We start from the raw sequence: 26,990 nt of genomic DNA on the forward strand, positions 1-26,990 counted from the left end.
GAGGGTATTGTGAAGTACATATACATTATGTGTGAGGGAATAGTATGGCACACAAAGTAGTGTGTGCAGATTGTAAGGCACACAAAGCATTGAGACGGAACTGTGAAGAAGGCAGAGAATGGCATCTTGAAGGAATTGAGAGATCAAGAGTTGTGTGAGGGAATTGTGAAGGACACACACACGTGTGTGAGGGAATAGTGCGGCGTACAAAGCTGTGTGTGGAGATTGTGAAGCAGACAAAGCTATGAGAAGGAACAATGAAGAAAGCAGAAAATGGCATCTTGAAGGAATCGAGAGAGATTGTGAGGGAAGCGTGAAGAGATTTTGAGGCCCAAAAGTATGAGAGGAAACTGTCAAGAAGAAAGGAGGGCTTCCAAGGAAAGAGTTGTGCGAGGGAATTGTGAAGGACACATACATTGTTTGTGAGAGAATTGTGTGGCACACAGAGTTGTGTGTGGAGATTTCGAGGCACACAAAGCATTGAGAGGGAACTGTGAAGAAGGTAGAGAATGGCATCTTGAGGGAATCGAGAGAGTTACGTGAGGGAAGTGTGAGGAGATTTTGAGGCCCAAAACTATGAGAGGAAACTGTCAAGAAGAAAGGATGGCATCCGAGGAAAGAGTTGTGTGAGGGAATTGTGAAGGACACATACATTGTGAGGGAATTGTGTGGCACACAAAGTTGTGTGTGGAGATTTCGAGGCACACAAAGCAATGAGAGGGAATTGTGAAGGAGGCGGAGAATGTCATCTTGACGGAATCGAGAGAGTTACGTGAGGGAAGTGTGAGGAGATTTTGAGGCCCAAAACTATGAGAGGAAATTCAAGAAGAAAGGATGGCTTCCAAGGGAAGAGAGTTGTGCGAGGCAATTGTGAGGCAATTATGAGAAAGAACTAACAGGCCATTGTGTGTGAGGGGGATTGTGAAGCACATAGAGTTATGACAGGAAACTATGAAGTGAAAAGCAAAAAAAAAAAAATCCCCCCCCCCCCCCGGGGCATCGCAACCGGCTTGGCGTCACCCTATAATTACATATGTTCCCTTGTGTTGCACATGCACACACACACACACACACCACCCTGGGGTGTTGCCCCACCCCTTCCACTTTTTTTTAATCCGACATGTTCGCTTGTGTTTTTAATTTCCTCTTTGCTTTATCTTGTCTGGGGCCTGGAGGGAACGGCAACCCGGTGGGAAGACGGGCCAAGAGATGGATCTCTCTTCTCTTTGGAGGACCTCCTTACCTCTTCATAGAATCATAGACTCCAAGAGTTGGAAGAGACCTCCTGGGCCATCCAGTCCAACCCCATTCTGCCAAGAAGCAGGAATATTGCATTCCAATCACCCCTGACAGATGGCCATCCAGCCTCTGTTTAAAAGCTTCCAAAGAAGGAGCCTCCACCACACTCCGGGGCAGAGAGTTCCACTGCTGAACGGCTCTCACAGTCAGGAAGTTCTTCCTCGTGTTCAGATGGAATCTCCTCTCTTGTAGTTTGAAGCCATTCTTCCATTGCGTCCTAGTCTCCAGGGAAGCAGAAAAGAAGCTTGCTCCCTCCTCCTCCCTGTGGCTTCCTCTCACATATTTATACATGGCTCTCATCATATCCCCTCTCAGCCTTCTCTTCTTCAGGCTAAACATGCCCAGCTCCTTAAGCCGCTCCTCATAGGGCTTGTTCTCCAGACCCTTGATCATTTTAGTCGCCCTCCTCTGGACACATTCCAGGTTGTCAACATCTCTCTTGAATTGTGATGCCCAGAATTGGACACAATATTCCAGGTGTGGTCTAACCAAAGCGGAATAGAGCATGGGGAGCATGACTTCCCTAGATCCAGACACTAGATTCCTCTTGATGCAGGCCAAAATCCCATTGGCTTTTTTTGCCGCCACATCACATTCCTGGCTCATGTTTAACTTGTTGTCCACGAGGACTCCAAGATCTTTTTCACACGTACTGCTCTCGAGCCAGGCATTGTCCCCCATTTTGTATCTTTGCATTTCGTTTTTCCTGCCTAAGTGGAGTATCTTGCATTTGTCCCCGTTGAACTTCATTTTGTTAGTCTTACTCGTTCGAAGCCATTGTGGGTATTTGGGGGCGCAATAGGAGAGGAAAGGGGTGCCATTTGGAAGACGGGGAGCCAATCAGAACCAGGCTTTGGAATTCTAGAGTTGCAAGAGACCCATTTCGTCGAACCCCCTGACATGCAAGAAAAGCACAACGTACCCATGACCGAGGCCCTGTCCAAAAAGTTGCCCATTAGGAAGGTTCAGAAGCACTGCAATACATAGTAATCTATATTACGAATGCCGTGACCCCTTAATCCTGTTCCTCCTGTTGTGTTGACCCCCAACCATAACATTATTTTTGTTGGGTTGTTGTAGGTTTTTTTCGGGCTATATGGCCATGTTCTAGAGGCATTCTCTCCTGACGTTTCGCCTGCATCTATGGCAAGCATCCTCAGAGGTAGTGAGGTCTGTTGGAACTAGGAAAAAGGGTGGAATGACCAGGGTGGGACAAAGAACTCTTGTCTGCTGGAGCTAGGGGGGTGAATGTTTCAACTGACCACCTTGATTAGCATTTGATGGCCTGGCAGTGCCTGGGGCAATCTTTTGTTGAGAGGTGATTAGATGTCCCTGATTGTTTCCTCTCTGGGTTGTTGTAGGTTTTGGGGGGCTATATGGCCATGGTCTAGAGGCATTCTCTCCTGATGTTTCGCCTGCATCTATGGCAAGCATCCTCTGAGGTAGTGAGGTCTGTTGGAACTAGGAAAATGGGATTTATATATCTGTGGAATGACCAGGGTGGGACAAAGAACTCTTGTCTGCTGGAGCTAGGGGGTGAATGTTTCAACTGACCACCTTGATTAGCATTTGATGGCCTGACAGTGCCTAGCTCCAACAGACAAGAGTCCTTTGTCCCACCCTGGTCATTCCACAGATATATAAACCCTTTCCCTAGTTCCAACAGACCTCACTACCTCTGAGGACGCTTGCCATAGATGTAGGCGAAACGTCAGGAGAGAATGCCTCTAGAACATGGCCATATAGCCCGAAAAAACCTACAACAACCCAAATGATTCCGGCTATGAAAGCCTTCGATGATACATTATTTTTGTTGCTACTTCCTAACTGCAATTTTGTAACTGTTATGAATCGGAATGTAAATATCTGATATGCAGGATGTATTTTCATTCACTGGACCAAACTGGGCACAAATACCCAATATACCCAAATAGAGTTAGGCGGCGGGATTAATTTTGTCATTTGGGAGTTGTAGTTGTTGGGATTTATAGTTCACCTACAATCAAAGAGCATTCTGGACTCCACGAATGATGGAATTGAACCAAACTTGGCTCACAGAACTCCCACAAGCCAACAGAAAATAATGGAGGGGTTTGCTGGATATCGAGGGCACCTCAAGAGTGCCCTCGGGGATTGGCGCTATACGCAAATGCGTATCTTGCCTATTGCTTCGGCCGCCCCTGGTGGGTATTTACCTTGAGTTTGGGAATTGTAGTTCATCTACATCCGGAGAGCACTCTGGACTCAAACAATGACGGATCTGGGAAAAACTTGGCATAAATACTCAATATGCCCAAATGTGAACACCAGTGGAGTGTAGGGAAAACAGACCTTGACATCTGGGAGTTGTCGTTGCTGGGATTTATAGTTCACCTACAATCAAAGTGCATTCAGAACTCCACCAACAATGGAGTTGAACCAAACTTGGTACACAGAACTCCCATGACCAACAGAAAATACTGGAAGGGTTTGTTGGGCATTGATCTTGTGTTTTGGAGTTGTAGTTCATCTACATCCAGAGAGCACTGTGGACTCAATCAATGATGGATCTGGACCAGACTTGGCATGAATACTCAATATGCCCAAATGTGAACACCGGTGGAGTCTAGAGAAAACAGACCTTGACATCTGGGAGTTGTCGTTGCTGGGATTTATAGTTCACCTACAATCAAAGAGCATTCTGAACCCCACCTACGATAGAATTGGGCCAAACTTCCCACACAGAACCCCAATAGCAACCAAAAATACTGTTTTCTGATGGTTTTTGGCAACCCCTCTGACACCCCCTAGTGACCCCCAGGTTGAGAAACACTGGTGTATTGAATTTGAGTTACTTTTGCAAGCGTTGGAAATAATTTATGTACGGGACACATGAACATTTCAGGTCATTTCCAACCTATGGTGACCTTACAATAGATTTTTTTCTTAGGGCTGAAAGTGTGTGATTTGCAATAGTGAGTATGAATTTGAACCTAGATCTCCAGATCATAGAGCAATGCTCAAAGTAGGTTGGCTCTTTGCACTTGCGCATACATGTCTTAAACCTTTTCCTAGGATGCATGGAGGGGACAGATATTGCTCCAAATTGGGGAGAGGGAGGCTATTAAATCCAGGTGTGTGAGTTTTCATAGAATCATAGAATCAAAGAGTTGGAAGAGACCTCATGGGCCATCCAGTCCAACCCCATTCTGCCAAGAAGCAGGGATATTGCATTCAAATCACCCCTGACAGATGGCCATCCAGCCCCTGTTTAAAAGCCTCCAAAGAAGGAGCCTCCACCACACTCCGGGGCAGAGAGTTCCACTACTGAACGGCTCTCACAGTCAGGAAGTTCTTCCTAATGTTCAGATTTTGTGCAAGATTTCCTGAGAGCATTTAGAGCCGATTGAGGAGGCGGGGGGAGCGTTGGCAAGGACGTGGCAGCGCAGGGGGCTCTCGTTCAGGCCATGGGAGTTGGTTTCCTGGCTTTGGGCGGCGGTCCCGGTGGGGGTGGCCGTGCCGGGAAATGACGCCAGTCCTGCTCTTTATAAATATTCCACCGCCCCTTTGACCCCTTTGGAAACACTGGCGTAGTTCCCAGGATCCAAGCAGAGGGAACAAATGGAGTGTTCCTCTTTGGGGTGGACTACAACTCCCAGAATCCACCATAAGTAGTGGGGACCCTGTGACTGCCATGGCTCAAAGCTGTGGAATCCTGGCAGTTGTAGTTTTGGATGAAGAGATCCAGGTTGGAAGGCAAACTAGAACTTCCAGAGCCTTTTTGGACTGTCCCTCCCAGTATCCCCCATCCAGAGCTGACATTCCCAATACATATAGCCAGTCCCCGAGTTACGAAGGTTTGTTCTTAAGTTGAGTTTGCATGTAAGTTGGAATAGTTAAGTTTTTTCTTAAATGTAACTCCAGCCATGTATGTGTGTGTGTGTCTACACACACACACACACATAACATGGCTAGAGTTACATTTATCTATATAAATAAAAAAATGTAATGTTCGTTTGTGGGATTAACATAACTCAAAAACTGCTGGACAAATTGAACACTGGTGGAGTTTGGGGAAAATAGACCTTGGCATTTGAGAGTTGTAGTTGCTGGGATTTATAGTTCACCTACAATCAAAGAGCATTCTGAACCTCACCAACGATAGAATTGGTCACAAGACACCTACTAACCCAAGGAGTGACCATCACTCAAAAAATTTGATTTCGTCATTTGGGAGTTGTAGTTGCTGGGATTTATAGTTCACCTACAATCAAAGAGCATTCTGAACTCCATTAATGATGGAATTGGACCAAACGTGGCACACAGGACTCCTATGACCAACAGAAAACACTAGAACGGTTTGGTGGACATTGATCTTTAGTTTGGGAGTTGTAGTTCACCTACCTCCAGAGCTTGACATTTGGGAGTGGTAGTTGCTGGGATTTATAGTTCACCCTCAATCAAAGAGCATTCTGAACTCTACCAATGATGGAATTGAACCAAACTTGGCGCTCCCATGACCAAGAGAAAAGGGTTTGGTGGGCTTGGTGGGCATTGGCCTTGAGCTTTGGAGTTGTAGTTCACCTGCATCCAGAGCTTGACATTTGGGAGTGGTAGTTGCTGGGATTTATAGTTCACCCTCAATCAAAGAGCATTCTGAACTCTACCAATGATGGAATTGAACCAAACTTGGCGCTCCCATGACCAAGAGAAAAGGGTTTGGTGGGCTTGGTGGGCATTGGCCTTGAGCTTTGGAGTTGTAGTTCACCTGCATCCAGAGCTTGACATTTGGGAGTGGTAGTTGCTGGGATTTATAGTTCACCCTCAATCAAAGAGCATTCTGAACTCTACCAATGATGGAATTGAACCAAACTTGGCGCTCCCATGACCAAGAGAAAAGGGTTTGGTGGGCTTGGTGGGCATTGGCCTTGAGCTTTGGAGTTGTAGTTCACCTGCATCCAGAGAGCACTGTGGACTCAAACAATGATGGATCTGGATCAAACTTGGTGTGAATCTTCCATATGCCCAAATATGTATACAGGTTCAGTTTGGGGGAAATAGACTTTGACATTTGGGAGTTGTAGTTACTGGGATTTATAGTTCACCTACAATCAAAGAGCATTCTGAACCCCACCAACGACAGAATTGGGGCAAACTTTCCACACTGAACCCCCATGACCAACAGAAAATACTTAAGGCCAACCAGTCCAACTTCCTTCACCAGGGCAAGAAAACGTAAACAAACCCCTCCCGACAAAGAGCCATCCAACCATAGATAGAGATAGATATGATTCACACACACAGAGAGATATAGTATTTGAAAGGGACCCCTAAAGAAGGACAAAAATATGTTCCAGAGAAGGCAAACCAGACAATCTCTACATCAACATTGACAAAGAAGCAACAAGAAGTATTGTTTATTCGCAAGCATAAAGAAATTCCATATATTAGAAACTTTATTTTATTTATTTTCAAGATCACCGGACTGGGCCACAGCATCGCGTGGCAGGGGACAGCTAGTATTTTAATATTTTTAGTAGGGAGTGAGGACTGGAATCCCGTTGGAGGCGTAAGCGCCTCGAGGAAAGGCAGAAAAGAAGTTATTATCATTATTAGTGGATTTATGTGGGCCATTTTGAGCCTTGAATAAATATAATAATGTTGATGGTGGCGGTGATGACAATGTTTGCAGGACTTAGAAAGAATTGGACAGCCTCATAACATCTGAAACGGTTAGCTTTGGGTCTTCCAACTCTTCCCTCTCTCTTCTTTCTCCCTTTTAGAAAGCCTCATGAACACCAAGCTGGAAACGGCGGACCTGCGGTGGACTACGTATCCCCCAGACGGCCAGGTAAGGAGTCGTTCCAGAAAGACCCTTTTTGAGTTGTGGGTCTGGAAAGGTCACCTGTGGCTGCTTATAATATTTTGTGGCAATCCTCTGGCCAACATTAGTGCCTTGTGTTGGAGCCAGGTGGGTATTTTGGTATGCCTGGAGGGAGGTAGATTGGGACTAAAATGATCAAGGGTCTGGAGAACAAGCCCTATGAGGAGCGGCTGAAAGAGCTGGGCATGATCAGCCTTCAGAAGAGAAGGCTGAGAAGAGACATGATGAGAGTCATGTATAAATATGTGTGGGGAAGTCCTAGGGAGAAGGGAGCAAACTTGTTGATAGTGGAGGACCATCGCTTCAATGCTGGTGGTCTTTGCTTCTTCCAGCACACTGACGTTTGTCCGCCTGTCTTCCCAAGAGGATTTTCAGGATTTTCCGGAGGCAGCACTGATGGAATCGTCCCAGGAGTTGCATGTGACGCCTGTAGACAGTCCACATTTCGCACGCATAGAGCAGGGTTGGGAGGACAATAGCTTTATAGACCTTTATAGACCTTTATAGACACCTTCGTATCCCTACGGATGTCCCGGTCCTCAAACACTCTCTGCTTCATTCGGAAAAATGCTGCACTCGCAGAGCTCAGGCGGTGTTGTATTTCAGTGTCAATGTTGACATCTGTAGACAGTCCACGTTTTGCAGTTGCATGGCAGGTTTGGGAGGAATATAGCTTTATCAACAAGGGCCTTGGTATTCCTACGGATGTCCGGTCTTCAAACACTCTCTGCTTCATTCGGAAAAATGCTGCACTCACAGAGCTCAAGAGGTGTTATATCTCAGTGTCAATGTTGACGTCTGTAGACAGTCCATGTCTCCCAGGCGTATAGCAGGGTTGGGAGGACAATAACTTTGTAAACAAGCTCCTTCGTCTTCCTACGGATGTCCCGGTCCTCAAACACTCTCTGCTTCATTCGGAAAAAAGCTGCAGTCGCAGAGCTCAGACGGTGTTGTATTTTGGTGTCAATGTTGACTTTGGTGGAGAGGTGGCTGCCAAGGGAGCAGAAATGGTCAACATTTTCTAATGTCACACCATTGAGCTGTATCTCTGGCATTGGAAAGGGATTGGTTGGTGACTGCTGGAAGAACACTTTGGTTTTCTCGATGTTCAATGACAGGCTGAGCTTCTCGTATGCTTCTGCGAAGGTGTTTAGAGTGGCTTGTTGGTCTTCTTCTGACTGCGCACAGACGACGTTGTCATCAGCATACTTATTCAGCTGTATCTCTGGCATTGGAAAGGGATTGGCTGGTGACTGCTGGAAGAGCACTTTGGTTTTCTCAATGTTCAATGACAGGCTGAGCTTCTCATATGCTACTGCGAAGGTGTTTAGAGTGGCTTGTTGGTCTTCTTCTGAATGCGCACAGACGACGTTGTCATCAGCATACTGGAGTTCTATAACAGATGTTGTTGTAACCTTGGTTTTGGCTTTCATTCTGCTGAAGGATTGGCTGGTGACTGCTGGAGAATGTGCACAGACGACGTTATCATCGGCATATAGGAGTTCTATAACAGATGTTGTTGTAACCTTGTTTTTGGTGATTAGCTGTCCCTGATCGCTTGTGTTTAAAGGTAGGTTGCTCTTGGCCACGGAGGATCCATTTTGGCTCATTCTCCTACTCAGCCCTTCTCTCCTCCCTCTGTTCTTGGTTCAAGGTAACCCAAATAGAGGAAGGTGGGATATGCCGAACGAATGGCCAAATGAAAACTGACTCAAATCTCCTCTCCAAAAACACAATTCTGAACAAAGAATGTGTTTTCTCTGCAAGTGAGATCCGTTGGTTAATCTCTCTTTCTGAAAGGAGAGGAATGGAAGGGGTCGATGTTTCCTGTTGGGTAGGAAACGGCACCCGTTCGAACTCGAAACTTGCCACCCTTCGCAGTCAGACCGGAGGAGACACAAATCCACAACATGAGCAGACTTGGCCAAAATTCTTTTCCAGCCAAAATTCGACGTCGTTCCCTGAGGTCAGGATTTCAACTGTGGCATCAGAGGAGGACGCTTCAATGCTTTCCCATAAATGGCATGGCCTGACTTACCAGGCCGTGGAGGTTGCGGTGTGGGGTGTTCCCCCCCGCCATTTGGCCTGAGGGGGCTTCTTCTTCCCAGAAGCCCCCTCACCCAGCGGGAAAGTTCCCGCTGTTTTGATAAGGTGGCCCTATCAGCTGCCGGCCACGCCTCCTGGCAGGAGAGCCCACAGCTGGCCTCTCCTCCCTCGTGGGCACCCTACTTAAGGCTGCCCTTGTGCCCACCATCAGTCTCTGGGCCGGCAGCAGCTGATCCACCCACCCACCCTGCATGGTTCCGGGAAATGTTTATTGTTAGTTTGTTTTGTCAGTTGTCACAGTTACCCGTTCTTGCTGTTGTTCATGCGTTTCGTCACAACTCTGGTTGGCGTGGGCATGGGCCCTGGATCCGGTTTGGTATCCCCCCCTCAGCGGTGAGGGGGGAACGCCTGGTGTCTCAGGGGTGCCGAGTGCATTGGGCCCGGTATTGTGCCGGTGGCACCCCTGTGTGGCTTGCGGTATCGGACAGCAGTGGGCTGCCCGATCTTGATCCAGGACCCATGCATGGCTGCCAACCCTTGTTCCTGTTATCAATAAATGAGTTGTGGCCATTATTTATCCCAATACCTTGTGTGAGTGGTTTTTCTTGGGTTGGCGGGGGGAGGTGTATCACCCGTGCACACGCAAAAAGAATCCTCTCCTACCCCAAAATCTAGACTTTCCCCGAATTCAAAGCTCTTGGGGCTGATCCAAAGGAAATGACACCAACTGGGAAAAGGAAAACTGTATTTTGGGAGCTCAGGGGTTGCTTGTTGAGCTTTTCCACAGGTCACCTGCTCACAGAACACCTAGGGCAGCATTTCATAGAATCATGGAATCCTAGAGTTGGAAGAGACCTCATGGGCCATCCAGTCCAACCCCATTCTGCCACGAAGCAGGAATATTGCATTCAAATCACCCCTGGCAGATAGCCATCCAGCCTCTGTTTCAAAGCTTCCAAAGAAGGAGCCTCCACCACACTCCACAAGGGGCAGAGAGTTCCACTGCTGAACGGCTCTCACAGTCAGGAAGTTCTTCCTCATGTTCAGATGGAATCTCCTTTCTTGTAGTTTGAAGCCATTGTTCCATGTCCTAGTCTCCAGGGAAGCGGAAAACAAGCTTGCTCCCTCCTCCCTGTGGTTTCCTCTCACATATTTATCCATGGCCCTCATCATATCTCCTCTCATCCTTCTGTTCTTCAGGCTAAACATGCCCAGCTCTTTAAGCCGCTCCTCATGGGGCTTGTTCTCCAGACCCTTGATCCTTTGAGTCACCCTCCTCTGGACACATTCCAGCTTAGAGTCAATATCTCTCTTGAATTGTGGTGCCCAGAATTGGACACAATATTCCAGGTGTGGTCTAACCAGAGCAGTATTTGCTGGGATTTATAGTTCACCTACAATCAAAGAGCATTCTGAACTCCACCAATGATGGAATTGAACCAAACTTGGCACTCCCATGACCAAGAGAAAAGGGTTTTGTGGGTTTGGTGGGCATTGACCTTGAGTTTTGGAGTTGTAGTTCACCTACATCCAGAGGGCACTATGGACTCAAATAATGATGGATCTGGACCTAACTTGGCATGAATACTCGATATGCCCAAATGTGAACACTGGTGGAGTTTTAGAGTTATAGGGCCTCCGAGGGTCTCCTCTAAGCCTCACCATTCTTCTCCCAAGAAGCCCCCCTGGGCCTAAGCCACCCCTCAGAGCAAACTAGGCATCCCCAAGAAGACCTCGGCTCGGCCAGACCCCAGAGCGCTTTGGCACCCCTTCCCCAGAGCTGAGCACCTTTCTGGGCAGCTTGGACAAACTCTCCTCCAACTTTCAGAGGGAGCGTTTGGGGAGGGTGCTTGTTTGGAGACACACATGCGCCCTCCTCTTGCCCCACATGTTCTGGGTCTGGGGGAACATGTGAAGGGTCAGATTTTGAGACCTAAGGGAAGGGTGAAGCCCCTGCCACCGCCCCAGCCCCCTCATTGGTGCCTACGAGGGTCAGAAAGGCCAGGAAAGAGCTTTCCAAGGAAGAGCACCCCTCAGGAATTAGCGTAATTTGCCTAATGCTTCAGCCGCCCCTAATTGTAGTTAGAAAGTTTGCCCATGCCACTTAGTGGGCCAGAGTGGGGTAAGTGGATCGGCTAGGAGGGGATTCTCCCCAAGACCCCTCCAGGAAGAGAAGGATGGAAGGAAGGAAGGGTGGAAGGGAATAGAGGGAGGGAGGTAAGAGAAAAGGTAGGAAAAACAAAAGGGAAAGAAAGAAGGAGAAAAAGAGAGAGGGAAGGGGAGAGGGAAGAAAGGACGAAATGGTGGAAGGGAAGGAGGGAGGAAAGAGGGAAGGAAGAAAAAAGGGAAAGAAGGAGAAAGAGAGGGAAAGGAAAGACGAAAGGGTGGCGGGAGGGAGGGAAGGGGAGAGAAAGAGGGAGTTAAGAGAGAGAGGGAAGGAGAGAAGGTAGAAAAAACGAAGGAATGAGAGAAGGAAAGAGGGAGGAAAAAGGGAAGGAAGAAAGGATGAAAGGTTGGAAGGGAAGGAAGGAGGGAGAGAAAAAGAGGGAGTTAAGGAAGAGAGGGAGGGAAGGAGGATGGAAAGAGAGAAAGAAGGAAAAACAAAAGGGAAGGAAGGAAGGAAGGAAGGAAGGAAGGAGAAAGAGAGAGGGGAGGAGAGAGGAAAGAAGGAAGGAAGACAAAAGGGTGGGAGGGAAGGAGGGAGGAAAGAGAGAAGGAAGGAAAAATAAAGGGAAGGAAGAAAGGAAGGAGATAGAGGGAGGAAAGGAAGGGTGAAGGGGAGGAAGGGAGGGATAGAGAAAGACGGAGCTAAGGAAGGAACAGAGAGGGAAAGAGGGAAGGAAGGAAGGATGAAAGGTTGAAAGGGAAGGAGGGAGGGAGAGAGAAAGAAAGAGGGAGCTAAGGAAAGAAGAGAGAGAGAGGGAAGGAGGAAGGAAGGAGAACAAAGCTAAAACAAAAGGGAAGGAAGGAAAGAAGGAAGAAAGGAGATAAGAGGAATGAGGGAAAGATGAAAGGGTGGAAGGGAAGGAGGGAAGAAGGGAGAAAGATGGAGCTAAGGAAGAGAGAGGGGGAAGGAAGAAGGAAAGAGAGAAGGAAGGAAACACAAAAGTGAAGGAGGGAAGGAAGGAGAAAGAGAGAGAGGGAAAGAGGGAAGGAAGGAAGGTCAAAAGGGTGGAAAGGAAGGAGGGAGGGAGAAAGAGGGAGATAACGAAGGAAGAGGTGGGGAAGGAAAGAGAGAAGGAAACACAAAAGGGAAGGAAAGAGAGAAGGCAGGAAGGAAGGAGAAAGAGAGGGAAAGAGAGGAAAGAGGGAGGGATGAAAGGAGGGAAGGGAAGGAGGGAGGGAGAAAGAGGGAGCTAAGGAAGGGAGAGGGGAAGGAAAGAGAGAAGAAAGGAAACACAAAAGGGGAAGGAAGGAAGGAGAAAGAGAGAGAGGGAAAGAGGGAAGGAAGGAAGGACGAAAGGGTGGAAAGGAAGGAGGGAGAGAAAAAGAAGGAGCTAAGGAAGGAAGAGAGAGAGGGAAGAAGGAAGGAAAGAGAGAAGGAAGAAAAAACAAAAGGGAAGGAAGGAAGGAGAAAGAGAGAGAGAATGAGAGGAAAGAGGGAAGGGTGGAAGGGAAGGAGGGAGGGAGAAAGAGGGAGCTAAGGAAGGAAGAGAGAGAGGGAAGGAGGAAGGAAAGAAACAAGCAAGGAAACACAAAAGGGAAGGAGAGAAGGAAGGAGAAAGAGAGAGGGAATGAGAGGAAAGAGGGAAGGACGAAAGGGTGGAAAGGAAGGAGGGAGGGAGAAAGAGGGAGATAACGAAGGAAGAGAGGGGGGAAGGAAAGAGAGAAGGAAACACAAAAGGGAAGGAAAGAGAGAAGGCAGGAAGGAAGGAGAAAGAGAGGGAAAGAGAGGAAAGAGGGAGGGATGAAAGGAGGGAAGGGAAGGAGGGAGGGAGAAAGAGGGAGCTAAGGAAGGAAGAGAGAGGGGGAAGGAAAGAGAAGGAAGGAAACACAAAAGGGAAGGAAAGAGAGAAGGAAGGAAGGAAGGAGAAAGAGAGGGAAAGAGAGGAAAGAGGGAGGGAATAAGAGGGAGCTAAGGAAGGAAGGGAGCCCCCGGTGGCGCAGTGGGTTAAAGCACTGAGCTGCTGAGCTTGTTGATCGAAAGGTCGCAGGTTCGATTCCGGGGAGCGGCGTGAGCTTCCGCTGTCAGCCCTAGCTTCTGCCAACCTAGCAGTTCGAAAACATGCAAATGTGAGTAGATCAATAGGTACCGCTCCGGCGGGAAGGTAACGGCGCTCCATGCAGTCATGCCAGCCACATGACCTTGGAGGTGTCTACGGACAACGCTGGCTCTTCGGCTTAGAAATGGAGATGAGCACCACACCCCAGAGTCAGACATGATTGGACTTAATGTCAGGGGACTACCTTTACCTTTACCTTAAGGAAGGGAGAGGGGGAAGGAAAGAGAGAAGAAAGGAAACACAAAAGGGGAAGGAAGGAAGGAGAAAGAGAGAGGGAAAGAAGGAAGGAAGGAAGGACAAAAGGGTGGAAAGGAAGAAGGGAGGGAGAAAGAGGGAGCTAAGGAAGGAAGAGAGGGAGAGAAAGGAAGGAAAGAGAGAAGGAAGGATAGGTTTAACCACTTACCTCTCTTTTTGGCTCTGTTTCTCTTTCCTCCGCCTACAGTGGGAAGAGCTGAGCGGGATGGACGAGGAGCAGAACAGTGTCCGGACCTTCGAGGTGTGTGGCGTGAGGGAACCCAACCAGAACAACTGGCTGCGGACCACCTTCGTGCCACGCTCGGGGGCCACGCACGTCTACGCCGAGCTGCGCTTCACCGTGGTGGAGTGCTTCTCCATCCCGAGGGTCACCCGCTCCTGCAAGGAGACCTTCAATGTCTTCTTCTACGAAGCCGATGCTGACACGGCCGACGCCTCCTTCCCGCCTTGGATGGAGAACCCCTACGTCAAGGTGGACACCGTGGCGGCCGAGCACCTGACCCGCAAGCGGATGGGCATGGAGGCCTCCGGGAAGGTAGGGCCATGGGTTCATAGAAATGGAATAGACCCCAAGGGCCATGCAGGAAGACACCATCCAAGCCTTCCTGATAGATGGCCATCCAGCCTAGATTGTGCTCTATTAAGACTCCTAGATCCCTTTCGCAAGGACAGTTTTCAAGCCAGGCATCCTCCATACTATATCTGTGCATTTTGTTTCTATTGCCCAATTGTAGGACCTCATATTTATTTATTTATTTATTAGTAATATTACATGTAATATAAATATATAATTATAATATCATATTATTATTATTAGTATTATATTGCATTACTTTTTTTGTTTTTTTCTTGTCTTATCAGGAGCAACTTGAGAAACTGTATATTATATTATACCATTGTATTTTAATATTATTAGTAATATTACTTGTAATATAAATGTATAATTATAATATATTATTATTAGTATTGTATTGCATTACATTATAATACTATAAATATTATATGTGTATACAATATATTATATTATACCATTACATTGTAATATTATTAGTAATATTACATGTAATATAAAATATATAATTATAATATATTATTATTAGTATCATATTGCATTACATTATAATATTATAAATATGTATATACAATATATTATAGCATTATATTGTAATATTATTAGTAATATTACTAGTAATATAAATATATAATATATTATTAGTATTATATTCAATTACATTATAATATTATAAATATTATATGTATATACAGTATATTATATTATAGCATTATATTGTAATATTGTTAGTAATATTATATGTAATATAAATATATAATATATTATTAGTATTATATTGCATTACATTATAATATTATAAATATATGTATATACAATATATTATATTATACTATTATATTGTAACATTAATAATATTACTTGTAATATAAATATATAATTATAATAACATTATTATTAGTAGTATTATATTGCATTACATTATAATATTATAAATATTATATATATATACATTACATTATACCATTATATTGTAATATTATTAGTAATATTACATGTATATTCAATATATTATATTATACTATTATATTGTAATATTATTAGTAATATAAATATATAATATATTATTAGTATTATATTGCATTACATTATAATATTATAAATATATGTATATACAATATATTATACTATTATATTGTAACATTATTAATAATATTACTTGTAATATAAATATATTATTATAATATCATATTATTATTAGTATTATATTGCATTACATTATAATAAGTATTATATGTAAATACAATATATTATATTATACCATTATATTGTAATATTATTAGTAATATAATATAAATATATAATTATAATATATTATTATTAGTATTGTATTGCATTACATTATAATACTATAAATATTATATGTATATACAATATATTATATTATACTATTATATTGTAACATTATTAATAATATTACTAGTAATATAAATATATAATATATTATTAGTATTATATTCAATTACATTATAATATTATAAATATTATATGTATATACAATATATTATATTATACCATTATATTGTAATATTTTTAGTAATATTACTAGTAATATAAATATATATATTATTAGTATTATATTCAATTACATTATAATATTATAAATATTATATGTATATACAATATATTATATTATACCATTATATTGTAATATTTTTAGTAATATTACTTGTAATATAAATATATAATTATAATAACATATTATTAGTATTAGTATTATATGTATATACAATATATTATATTAAATTATATTACATTATATTATATTATTAGAATAGCACAGGAGACAAGGTGGAACTGTCTTCTGCCCCCCTTCCCTCTCTTGACTCCTTGTTGACCTTCGTTTCCTTAGGTCAACGTGAAGACGCTGAAGATCGGTCCGCTTTCCAAGGCGGGCTTCTACTTGGCCTTCCAAGACCAAGGGGCCTGCATGGCCCTCCTCTCCGTCCGGCTCTTCTACAAGAAGTGTCCCTCGGTGACGGTCAACTTCACCCTCTTCCAAGAGACGGTGCCCCGGGAGCTGGTCATGCCGGTCAGCGGTCAGTGCGTGGCCCACGCCGTCAAGGTCAGCGCTCGGCCCCTCAGCATGTACTGCCGGGAGGACGGGCAGTGGGCCGAGCAAACCATCACCGACTGCACCTGCGGGCCGGGATTCGAGCCCTCCGAGGAGAACACCAAGTGCCGCGGTGAGCAAAAGAATGCCGATGGGGCAGCAGCAGCAGGAGGGAATTTGAATACGGGATACCTCATAGAATCATAGAATCAAAGAGTTGGAAGAGACCTCCTGGGCCATCCAGTCTAACCCCATTCTGCCAAGAAGCAGGAATATTGCATTCAAATCACCCCTGACAGATGGCCATCCAGCCTCTGTTTAAAAGCCTCCAAAGAAGGAGCCTCCACCACACTTCGGGGCAGAGAGTTCCACTGTTGAACGGCTCTCACAGTCAGGAAGTTCTTCCTCATGTTCAGGTGGAATCTCCTTTCTTGGAGTTTGAAGCCATGGCTCCATTATTTATTTGTTTGTTTATTTCGGTTGCTTCTACCCCGCCCTTCTCAGGGCGGCTTACAAAAACAAGGCACAATTCGATGCCCGTATCACAAACAATAGTAAAGCAAAATAACATCAATTAACAATTAAACAACATTTCTTACATTACTACCATAAAACCAATAAAATCAATACAAACCAGTTTCTCCTCATTGACGGTCAATGTTCGCTAGCTCATAGTTCAATTTCCAATTCCACTGTTGTCAGTCCTGTTAGTCCCATTCGTCTGGTTACCCTTATCTAGGAGTCAGATTGCCCAAAGGCCTGGTCCCATAACCACGTCTTTACCTTCCTCCTGAAGGAGAGGAGGGATGTTGATGCCCTAATTTCCCCCAGGAGTGAGTTCCACAGGTGAGGGGCCACCACTGAGAAGGCCCTGCTCCTCGTCCCCACCAACCTCACTTGGGATAGTGGTGGAGTCGAGAGCAGGGCCCCCTCAGATGATCTCAAATTCCGAGGTGGGACGTAGAGGGAGATGCGTTCGGACAGATACACTGGACCGGAACCATTGTGTCCTATTTAATTATTTTATTTATTTACATACTTTATTTGTATACCGCTGTTCTCAGCCCTTAGGCGACTCACAGCGGTTAACAACAAGAACAGCAAAAGTTCAATGCTACACTAACACAGTATAAAAACAGTTAACGTCATAACACATTATACAATGATATACAATTAACAACAATAGCCATTCACTAGCGTCTCATCACTAAAAGTCTCCTAGTCTCCAGGGAAGCAGAAAACAAGCTTGCTCCCTCCTCCCTGTGGCTTCCTCTCACATATTTATCCATGGCCCTCATATCTCCTCTCAGCCTTCTCTTCTTCAGGCTAAACATGTGCAGCTCCTTAAGCCGCTCCTCATAGGGCTTGTTCTCCAGACCCTTGATCATTTTAGTCGCCCTCCTCTGGACACTTTCCATCTTGTCAATATCCCTCTTGAATTGTGGTGCCCAGAATTGGACACAATATTCCAGGTAAAGTGGTCTAACCAAAGCAGAATAGAGCATGGGGAGCATGACTTCCCTAGATCTAGACACTAGGCTCCTCTTGATGCAGGCCAAAATCCCATTGGCTTTTTTTGCCACCACATCACATTGTTGGCTCATGTTTAACTTGTTGTCCACGAGGACTCCAAGATCTTTTTCACACGTCCTGCTCTCGAGCCAGGCATCATCGTCCCCCATTCTGTCTCTTTGCATTTCGTTTTTCCTGCCTAAGTGGAGTCTCTTGCATTTGTCCCCGTTGAACTTCATTTTGTTAGTTTTGGCCCATCATGTATAAGTATGTGAAAGGAAGCCACAGGGAGGACGGATCAAGCTAGTTTTCTGCTGCCCTAGGACGCAATGGAACAATGGCTTCAAACTACAAGAGAGGAGATTCCACCTGAACATGAGGAAGAACTTCCTGACTGTGAGAGCCGTTCAGAGGTGGAACTCTCTGCCTCAGAGTGTGGTGGAGGCTCCTTCTTCAGAGGCTTTGAAACAGAGTCTGGATGGCCATCTGTCGGGGGTGCTTTGAACGCGATTTTCCTTCCTCTTGGCAGAATGGGGTTGGACTGGATGATGGCCCACCAGGTCTTCTCCAACTCTAGGATTCGATGATGATGATGATGATTATTATTATTATTGATTCTAAGTCATAGGGAGGAGGGAGCAAGCTTCCTTTCTGCTTCCCTGGAGACTAGGATGCAATGGAGCAATGGCTTCAAACTACAAGAGAGGAGATTCCACCTGAACATCAGGAAGAACTTCCTGACTGTGAGAGCCGTTCAGCAGTGGAACTCTCTGCCCCGGAGTGTGGTGGAGGCTCCTTCTTTGGAAGCTTTTAAACAGAGTCTGGGTGGCCATCTGTCAGGGGTGCTTTGAACGCAATATTCCTTCTTCTTGGCAGAATGGGGTTGGACTGGATGGCCCAGGAGGTCTCTTCCAACTCTAGGATTCTAAGTGGGGTTCCCTCTTTGAAAACCCCAGAGCCGAACCCCACTTCTTCCCAGAAAGACCCCCCCCCCCCCCATCAGCCTCCCTCGTATCTGCTTTCTCTCTGTGTCCTGTCCTTGGGAAGCGAGGGGTCTTTGAACTCCAGGCCGGCAACTGTGGGGCCGCTCCATGGGGCTTGAAGAATGCCAAATATTTGTGGGGGGTCAAGGGTAGCCAGCTTGCAGGCGGCTGCCTTTCTGTATGTGGGTGGGTGGGTGGGTGGGAACACCCCAGTGTCCTTGAACCCTATGGCCATTTTAAGCATCACCGCCAGGCTGGGCAGTTTTTCAAAGGGAAACTCTCCAAAAGAAGGATGGGTTGGGGGTCTCTGGACTGTTTGCATGAGGAGGGGGGGGGTATTGTTTGTCAGCACAGAGCTTGGGAAAATAATGTGTTTTTACAGAATGGTGGCTCCCCCAGCCATCCAGAAAAAAGTAACTTTTCCATGTCTCAAAGCTCTTCGCTTGGCACTTTTTGTGTTTTTATGAGTGACGGTCACTCATTGGTTTGATAGGTGTATTGTGTCCAAATTTTGTGTTAAATCATCCAGTAGTTACACTCCCCCTGAAGCCACAGGTCCGCAGTTTGGGTGTCCTCTTGGATTCTTCGCTCACGCTTGAGGCTCAGGTGTCATCGGTATCCGGGAGGGCCTTTGCACAATTGAGACTTGTGCGCCAGCTGCGACCGTACCTCGTGAAGGCAGATCTGGCCGGGGTGGTCCACGCCTTGGTCACCTCTAGAATGGACTACTGCAATGCGCTCTACGTGGGGCTGCCCTTGAAGACGGCTCGGAAACTTCAATTGGTCCAGCGGGCAACCCTCCTGTTCAAGGAGCTCCACTGGCTGCCATTTATTTTCCGAGCCCAATTCAAGGTGCAGGTGCTCACCTACAAAGCCCTGAACGGTTTGGGACCACCCTACCTACGTGACCGCATCTCCATCTACGAACCCACACGCTCACTTCGATCATCTGGGGAGGCCCTGCTCGTGATCCCACCCTCGTCGCAAGCGCGCTTGGTGGGGACACGGGACAGGGCCTTCTCTGTGGCGGCCCCCCGACTTTGGAATGCCCTTCCAAAAGATCTCCGACAGGCCCCTACTTTAGCAGTTTTCAGAAGGAACCTAAAAACCTGGCTGTTCCGATGTGCCTTCTCAGATTAGGAATCCCCCATCCCAAGTCCTAGAAGCACTTTAGCACAACCGATGTTACTGCACACCACACCTCTAATCCTACGTTCCTCCTGCCATTTCAGCACTTTTAACCCTGTACCCCATTGCGCCGGCCGAACCAGTTTTAAATAGTGTCTTGATGTAGTTATTGTTGTTATTTTGCTTAATTGTTTGATTTGCTTTGTTTATTATTGTGTTATGTTTTGTTGTATTGTGTTTTGAGGCTTCGGCCTGTGTAAGCCGCATCGAGTCCTGCAGGAGATGCTAGCGAGGTACAAATAAAGTTAATAATAATAATAATAATAATAGTAATAATAATAGTTTTAGAGTTATGCGCGTCCCACAAACTAACATTATATTTATATATATATATATATATATATATATATATATATATATATATATAGACTAGCTGTACCTGCCACACGTTGCTGTGGCCCAGTCTGTGTATATGTGTTTTGTGTGTGTGTATATGTGTATATGTGTGTGCATATATTTGTGTATATGTGTATATATGTGTGTTTGCGTGTGTGTGTATGTGTGTGTGTATGTATATATATATATGTGTGTGTGTGTGTGTATATATATATATATATATATATATATATATATATATTATTTACCTGACTTATATCCTGCTGTTCTCAGCCCGAAGGCGACTCACAGCGGTTCACAACAAATACGAACAGCGAAAATTCAGTGCTACAGTATAGAAACAGTTAACAACCTAACACATTACACAATTAATAAACAGTTTCTACAATACCCATTCACTGTCGTCTCGTCATCAAAAACATGTTCCAGATTTGTCATCCATTGTTCCATTCCAGTGTTCATTAACCAATCATTGCACTAATTATGATGTATGTATGTATATATACACACACACACACACACACACATACACACACATATACATGTACATATATATATAGTTTTCATAGAATCCTAGAATCCTAGAGTGGGAAGAGACCTCCTGGGCCATCCAGTCCAACCCCATTCTACCAAGAAGCAGGAATATTGCATTCAAATCACCCCTGACAGATGGCCATCCAGCCTCTGCTTAAAAGCTCCCAAAGAAGGAGCCTCCACCACACTCCGGGGCAGAGAGTTCCACTGCTGAACAGCTCTTTATAATTTTTTTGGATTTTTTAAGTCCCTTCCGCTGTGTTTTCCAGTGTTTTTACGAGTGATGGTCACTTCTTGGCCTGAAAGGTGTCTTGTGTCCAAATTTGGTGTCAATTCATCCAGTGGTTTTTGAGTTATGTTAATCCCACAAACAAACATTACGTTTTAATTTATATAGATGTTCTATTTGGTGATGTTTTATCTGATTGTTATGCTTTGCTATGTTTTATTTTAATTATATTTTTAGTTCTGAATGGACTGTTTTGCTTTGATGTTCTGTGCACACTTTGTCCCATGTGTAAGCCACCCCGAGTCCCTTCGGGGAGATTTATTTATCGAATCAGGAGCAAACCAAACCAGTCGTATTGCATTAAAAAACAGACAGAGAAACAAACAAAACACAAAGTTTGCAAGTTTGGTAGTTGAGTAAATGTCCTTTGACCAGTATCTGGCCCCTTGGAGTGCCTCTGGTGTTGCCGCAAGAAGGTCTTCCATTGTGCATGTGGCAGGGCTCAGGTTGCATTGCAGCAGGTGGTCAGTGGTTTGCTCTTCTCCACACTCACATATCGGGGATTCCACTTTGTGGCCCCATTTCTTGAGGTTGGCTCTGCATCTCGTGGTGCCAGAGCACAGTCTGTTCAGCGCCTTCCAAGTCGCCCAGTCCTCTGTGTGCCCACGGGGGGAGTCTCTCATTGGGTATCAGCCATTGATCGAGGTTCTGGGTTTGAGCCTGCCACTTTTGGACTCTTGCTTGCTGAGGTGTTCCAGCGAGTGTCTCTGTAGATCTTAGAAAACTATTTCTTGATTTAAGTCGTTGACGTGCTGGCTGATACCCAAACAGGGGATGAGCTGGAGATGTCTCTGCCTTGGTCCTTTCACTATTGGCTGGTACCCCCTGCCACTTTTGGACTCTCGCTTGCTGGGGTGTTCCAGCGAGTGTCTCTGTAGATCTTAGAAAACTATGTCTAGATTTAAGTCGTTGACGTGCTGGCTGATGCCCAAACAGGGGGTGAGCTGGAGATGTCTCTGCCTTGGTCCTTTCACTATTGGCTGCTACTTCCCGGTGGATGTCAGGTGGTGCAATACCGGCTAAGCAGTGTAATTTCTCCAGTGGTGTAGGGCGCAGGCACCCCGTGATAATGCGGTATGTCTCATTAAGAGCCACATCCGCTGTTTTAGCGTGGTGAGATGTGTTCCACACTGGGCAGAGTAGCACAGCGCAAGGGCAGATGCCTTCACTGTGTCTGGTTGTGATCCCCAGGTTGTGCCAGACAGCTTTTGTATGATATTATTTCTAGCGCCCAATAAAGTTATTATTATAAAACACATATACTAAAAGAAGATAGATTTAAGAGACGTCCAGGTGGTTCATACCAAACATTATCATCGTGCATACCAGTAATCATAACGGAAGCATGGCTGTTTCTATAAATAAATAGGAGAGTCAGCAAGAGATGAATTCCAAGTCTGGTTGAACAGGAGCCCTTTGTTAAAAGAAAGGAAAGCTACCAAAGGCCAGGACGGGCAGAGGAACACCTGGCCAAGAATACACATATAGGGGATGTAGGATGATTGCCCATTAGGAGCATGTAAGATATGGAGAATTAGCAAATGAGCAAACAACCTGCAAGTGCTTAAAATTCCTACCAGAAAACAGCTTGGGAGGAAGGAGGTCACTGAACTTTGTGTTTAGCTACAGCCGTTGTGGCTTCCTCTTTCCGCAAACGATGAAATTCTTGTTTTGTCCTTCTTAATTGGCTTCCTTTTTTTTTTTTGTTGCAATTTTAGGGTGCTGAGGGCTCATGTGGTAAAATTACAACTCTCAATATTCCATAGCATTCGGCCAAATTGTGTCAAACAGCATTTATTCGGCAGCAGAGATGCTCCCTTGTGTGTGTGTGTGTGTTTGTTTGTTTTCTGTTCAGCCATTGGTTGAGGTTTATTTATTTATTTATTTATTTGCTTTACTTCTATACCGCCTTTCTCAGCCGAAATGGCGACTCAAGGCGGTTTACATAGTAAAGGTTAACACAACAACATCAAAAAAGCAGTTAAAAACACATTATATTATGGTTGAGGTTCTGGGTTTGAGCCTGCCACTTTTGGACTCTCGCTTGCTGGGGTGTTCCAGCGAGTGTCTCTGTAGATGGAATGCTGTTTTCTACAACAAAATGCTCATACCCAAGTTTGCATCAGTAAGAAATATGGGAGTCAGCAATCCTGATTCTGGCAGTGCCAAATTGACTGGGAAATTTCTGTGCCCAGCAAGCAGAAATAGGGATTTTGGAATATACCTGCCCCCATTAACACTGTCCCACTTAGGCAAAGAAAACTCCAGATTACTTCTCTGTCAACCAACTGGTTTTAAAATGTCCTGGTTTCTCTTGCTGCATCCTTAGTCCTCAGCTCAATTCAGTTGCTGCAAATTGAATTGAGAAAAGCCTGCATATTTTCCCAAGTGGAGGTTCAGGCAGGAAGGAAAAAGAGTTCAGGGCCCTCCATTATGGTCCTTGTTTTGGAGAATATTGTTGATGTGACTGCAGGATCCATCTTGAAATCCACCTTTTCTCCTTTCTCGTTCCTTCCTTCCGCTTGCAGCCTGTCCGCCAGGGATGTTCAAGCCCACCCAGGGCGAGGGGTCCTGCCAGCCCTGCCCCTCCTACAGCAACTCCCAGGCTCCGGGTTCCAGCGAGTGCGCCTGCCGGGTGGGCTTCTTCCGGACGGAGAAGGACCCCGTGACCAAACCCTGCACCAGTGAGTGATGGGACATGGGGAGCGCATTTCTCATGGCACAGCAAACAGAGAGGAATTGATCAGCCACTGAACATACTGGAGGGACTCAATGGGATAGAAGTTGTAGTTCACCCTGCATCAAGACAGAGCACTGTATTTATTTATTTATCGTGCCAGGAGCAAACCAAACAGTTGCATTGCATTTTTTAACAAACAAAAAAAACACAAATTTGCAAGCTTGGTAGTTGATTGTTGGGGTTCAGCCTGATCCTGATCTGTGCGAACCGGATTCTCTGATAGTTTTTCCAACAGAGCAAGCTCTCCCTGACCCTGACAGTGTGGAATCTGTTGTTGATGCAGAGGTCAGCGGCGATGAAAATGAAACTCAGCAGCTGGAGGAAAATGTTTTGGAAGTTAGCCGTGATATCTCTCCACCTGGGGTTTTTAATGAGGACCGAAGAGAACAGATAGTTAGAGACAGAAATATTTCCCAGTTTCTACGAAGGTCACATCGTTTACAGGAGAGACAGGCCCAGACGTCAAAGTCAAGGGGCGTTTCAAAGAATAGCTTCTTTGGTTTAAGGGGCCTCCTGCCGGGTGCCTCTTTAGATCAAGCAACGTTTGGGACTGTGGCTGTGCCTTGGCAGAATTCCTGTGTTTCATGGCCGGTAATCCCAGAGGCTTAGTTATCAAGTTCATGGTTAGTAAAAGGCTAACAGATTCCTGGTATTGTGGCTTTGAAATTTTGCTCAAGTTCAGAGATTCTACTCACTGCTGTGTTTTTCTGTGGCTTTTTGACTTTGCATTTACCTTTCTTTTGTAACCAATTTTTCATCAATAAACAAGGATTGCTTTTCCTACAGTCCAGGGTGGTGGATTTAATCTTATGGTCTCGTTGCTTGAACTGGGATGCAACATTGATTAAATGTCCTTTGACCAGTATCTGGCCCCTTGGAGTGCTTCTGGTGTTACCGCAAGAAGGTCTTCCATTGTGCATGTGGCAGGGCTCAGGGTGCATTGCAGCAGGCAGTCTGTGGGTTGCTCTTCTCCACACTCGCATGTCGAGGATTCTACTTTGTGGCCCCATTTCTGAGAAGGTTGGCTCTGCATCTCGTGGTGCCAGAGTGCAATCTGTTCAGCACTTTCCAAGTTGCCCAGTCTTCTGTGTGCCCAGGGGGGGAGTCTCTCATCTGGTATCAGCCATTTATTGAGGTTCTGGGTATGAGCCTGCCACTTTTGGACTCTCGCTTGCTGAGGTGTTCCAGCGAGTGTCTCTAAAGATCTTAGAAAACTATTTCTTAATTTAAGTTGTTGACGTGCTGGCTGATACCCAAACAGGGGATGAGCTGGAGATGTCTCTGCCTTGGTCCTTTCACTATTGGCTGCTACTTCCCGGCGGATGTCAGGTGGTGCAATACCGGCTAAGCAGTGTAATTTCTCCAGTGGTGTAGGGCGCAGACACCCCGTGATAATGCGGCATGTCTCATTCAGAGCCACATCCACTGTTTGAGCATGGTGAGATGTGTTCCACATTGGGCATGCATACTCAGCAGCAGAGTAGCAAAGCACAAGGGCAGATGTCTTCATTGTGTCTGGTTGTGATCCCCAGGTTGTGCCAGTCAGCTTTCGTATGATATTGTTTCTAGCACCCACTTTTTGCTTGATGTTCAGGCAGTGCTTCTTGTAGGTCAGAGCACAGTCCAGAGTGACTCCTCCCAGGTATGTTGGGTGCGCTGCAATGCTCCAGTGGGATTCCTTCCTTCCCAGGTGATCCTCAGAGCTCAGGATGCTTGTCTGTTCTTGAGATGAAAGGCACATGTCTGTGTTTTGGATGGGTTGGGGATCAGTTGGCTTTCCCTGCAAGAGGCAGTAAGAGCACCTAGAGCTTCGGAGAGCTTCTGTTCTACCATCTCAAAGCTCCCTGCTTGAGTGGTGATGACACAATCATCAGCATAGACGAAACTCTCTGTCCCTTCTGGCAGTGGCTGGTCATTTGTGTAGATGTTGAACATGGATGGAGCAGAGCACTGTAACTTCCACCAACAGTGGACCTGGACCACATTTGGCACTCAGAACCTCCATAACCAATGAAAAATACCAGAGAGGTTTTGGAGGAATTGTCCTTGATTTATAGCAGTTGTAGGTACTGGGATGTATAGTTCACCTGCATTCAAAGAACACTCTGGACCCCACCAAAGTTTTATCTATGTATTTTCATCTGTGTGTTTTATTTATGTATTTTAAAACAGATAGATAAAATGAAAACATTATAACACATCTATTAAAATATACATCCTGAGCATTGGGGAGAGACGGCTAAGAAATATTTTTTCTATTGTTGTTATTGATATTGTTATTGATACGGATGATATTAATGTGCATTAATCTTAACTCTGAGTTTTTTAGTATATGTGTTATAAGGGTCTAATGTTTATGTTGTGTGCTGCCTCAAGCCTTGAGGGAGGTGGTTAATTAATAGATTATTTTTATAATTATTATTGGGATGACTATGATTTCAACTTGCTTTATTCTTAGATCTATATCTTTTAAAATATGAGTTATAATGGTCTTATTATTATTATTTTTACCTCCGTGTTTTAACTATGTTGTGCCCAGCCTTGATCAGTGAGAAAAGGTAGCTAAAACGTAAATATATATATATTACAACTTCTATTATTATTATTACTAATTTTATTACTACTGCTATTACTATGCCTGGAGCCCTCGGTGGCGCAGTGGGTTAAACTGCTGAGCTGCTGAACTTGTTGACGAAAGGTCACAGCTTTGAATCCGGGGAATGGCATGAGCTCTGTAAAGGATTATATGTAATATACTACTACTTGACAATAGAATGGTAGCGAGTTGAAGAAGAATGTGTAATGGTAGAGTGAACATTACTTCAGACTTCTTTTGGTTTAATGGTGCCACCAACCCAAGCTGCCTTTGTTGTTGTTGTTGTTCATTCGTTCAGTCGTCTCCGACTCTTCGTGACCTCATGGACCAGCCCACACCAGAGCTCCCTGTCGGCCGTCACCACCCCCAGCTCCTTCAAGGTCAGTCCAGTCACTTCAAGGATGCCATCCCTCCATCTTGCCCTTGGTCGGCCCCTCTTCCTTTTGCCTTCCACCTTCCCCAGCATAATTGTCTTCTCCAGGCTTTCCTGTCTCCTCATGAT

The 26,990-nt window shown here is 45.1% G+C and overlaps 1 protein-coding gene across 3 annotated transcripts in view; it reads left to right on the plus strand.

Annotated features, from left to right (window-relative positions):
* EPHB4 (EPH receptor B4) overlaps positions 1 to 26,990 on the plus strand; it is a 112,705-nt gene that overhangs the window by 48,458 nt on the left and 37,257 nt on the right. For all 3 annotated transcript variants that reach the window (XM_067469667.1, XM_067469666.1, XM_067469668.1), the window contains 4 exons: positions 7,062 to 7,129; positions 13,874 to 14,221; positions 16,110 to 16,443; positions 23,681 to 23,836. In XM_067469667.1, the coding sequence (XP_067325768.1) occupies positions 7,062 to 7,129; positions 13,874 to 14,221; positions 16,110 to 16,443; positions 23,681 to 23,836 (906 nt within the window). The remainder of the gene's footprint in view (positions 1 to 7,061; positions 7,130 to 13,873; positions 14,222 to 16,109; positions 16,444 to 23,680; positions 23,837 to 26,990) is intronic.

This window comes from Anolis sagrei, chromosome 6, assembly GCF_037176765.1.
Source record: "Anolis sagrei isolate rAnoSag1 chromosome 6, rAnoSag1.mat, whole genome shotgun sequence".
In the NCBI taxonomy this organism is placed as follows: Eukaryota; Metazoa; Chordata; class Lepidosauria; order Squamata; family Dactyloidae; genus Anolis; species Anolis sagrei.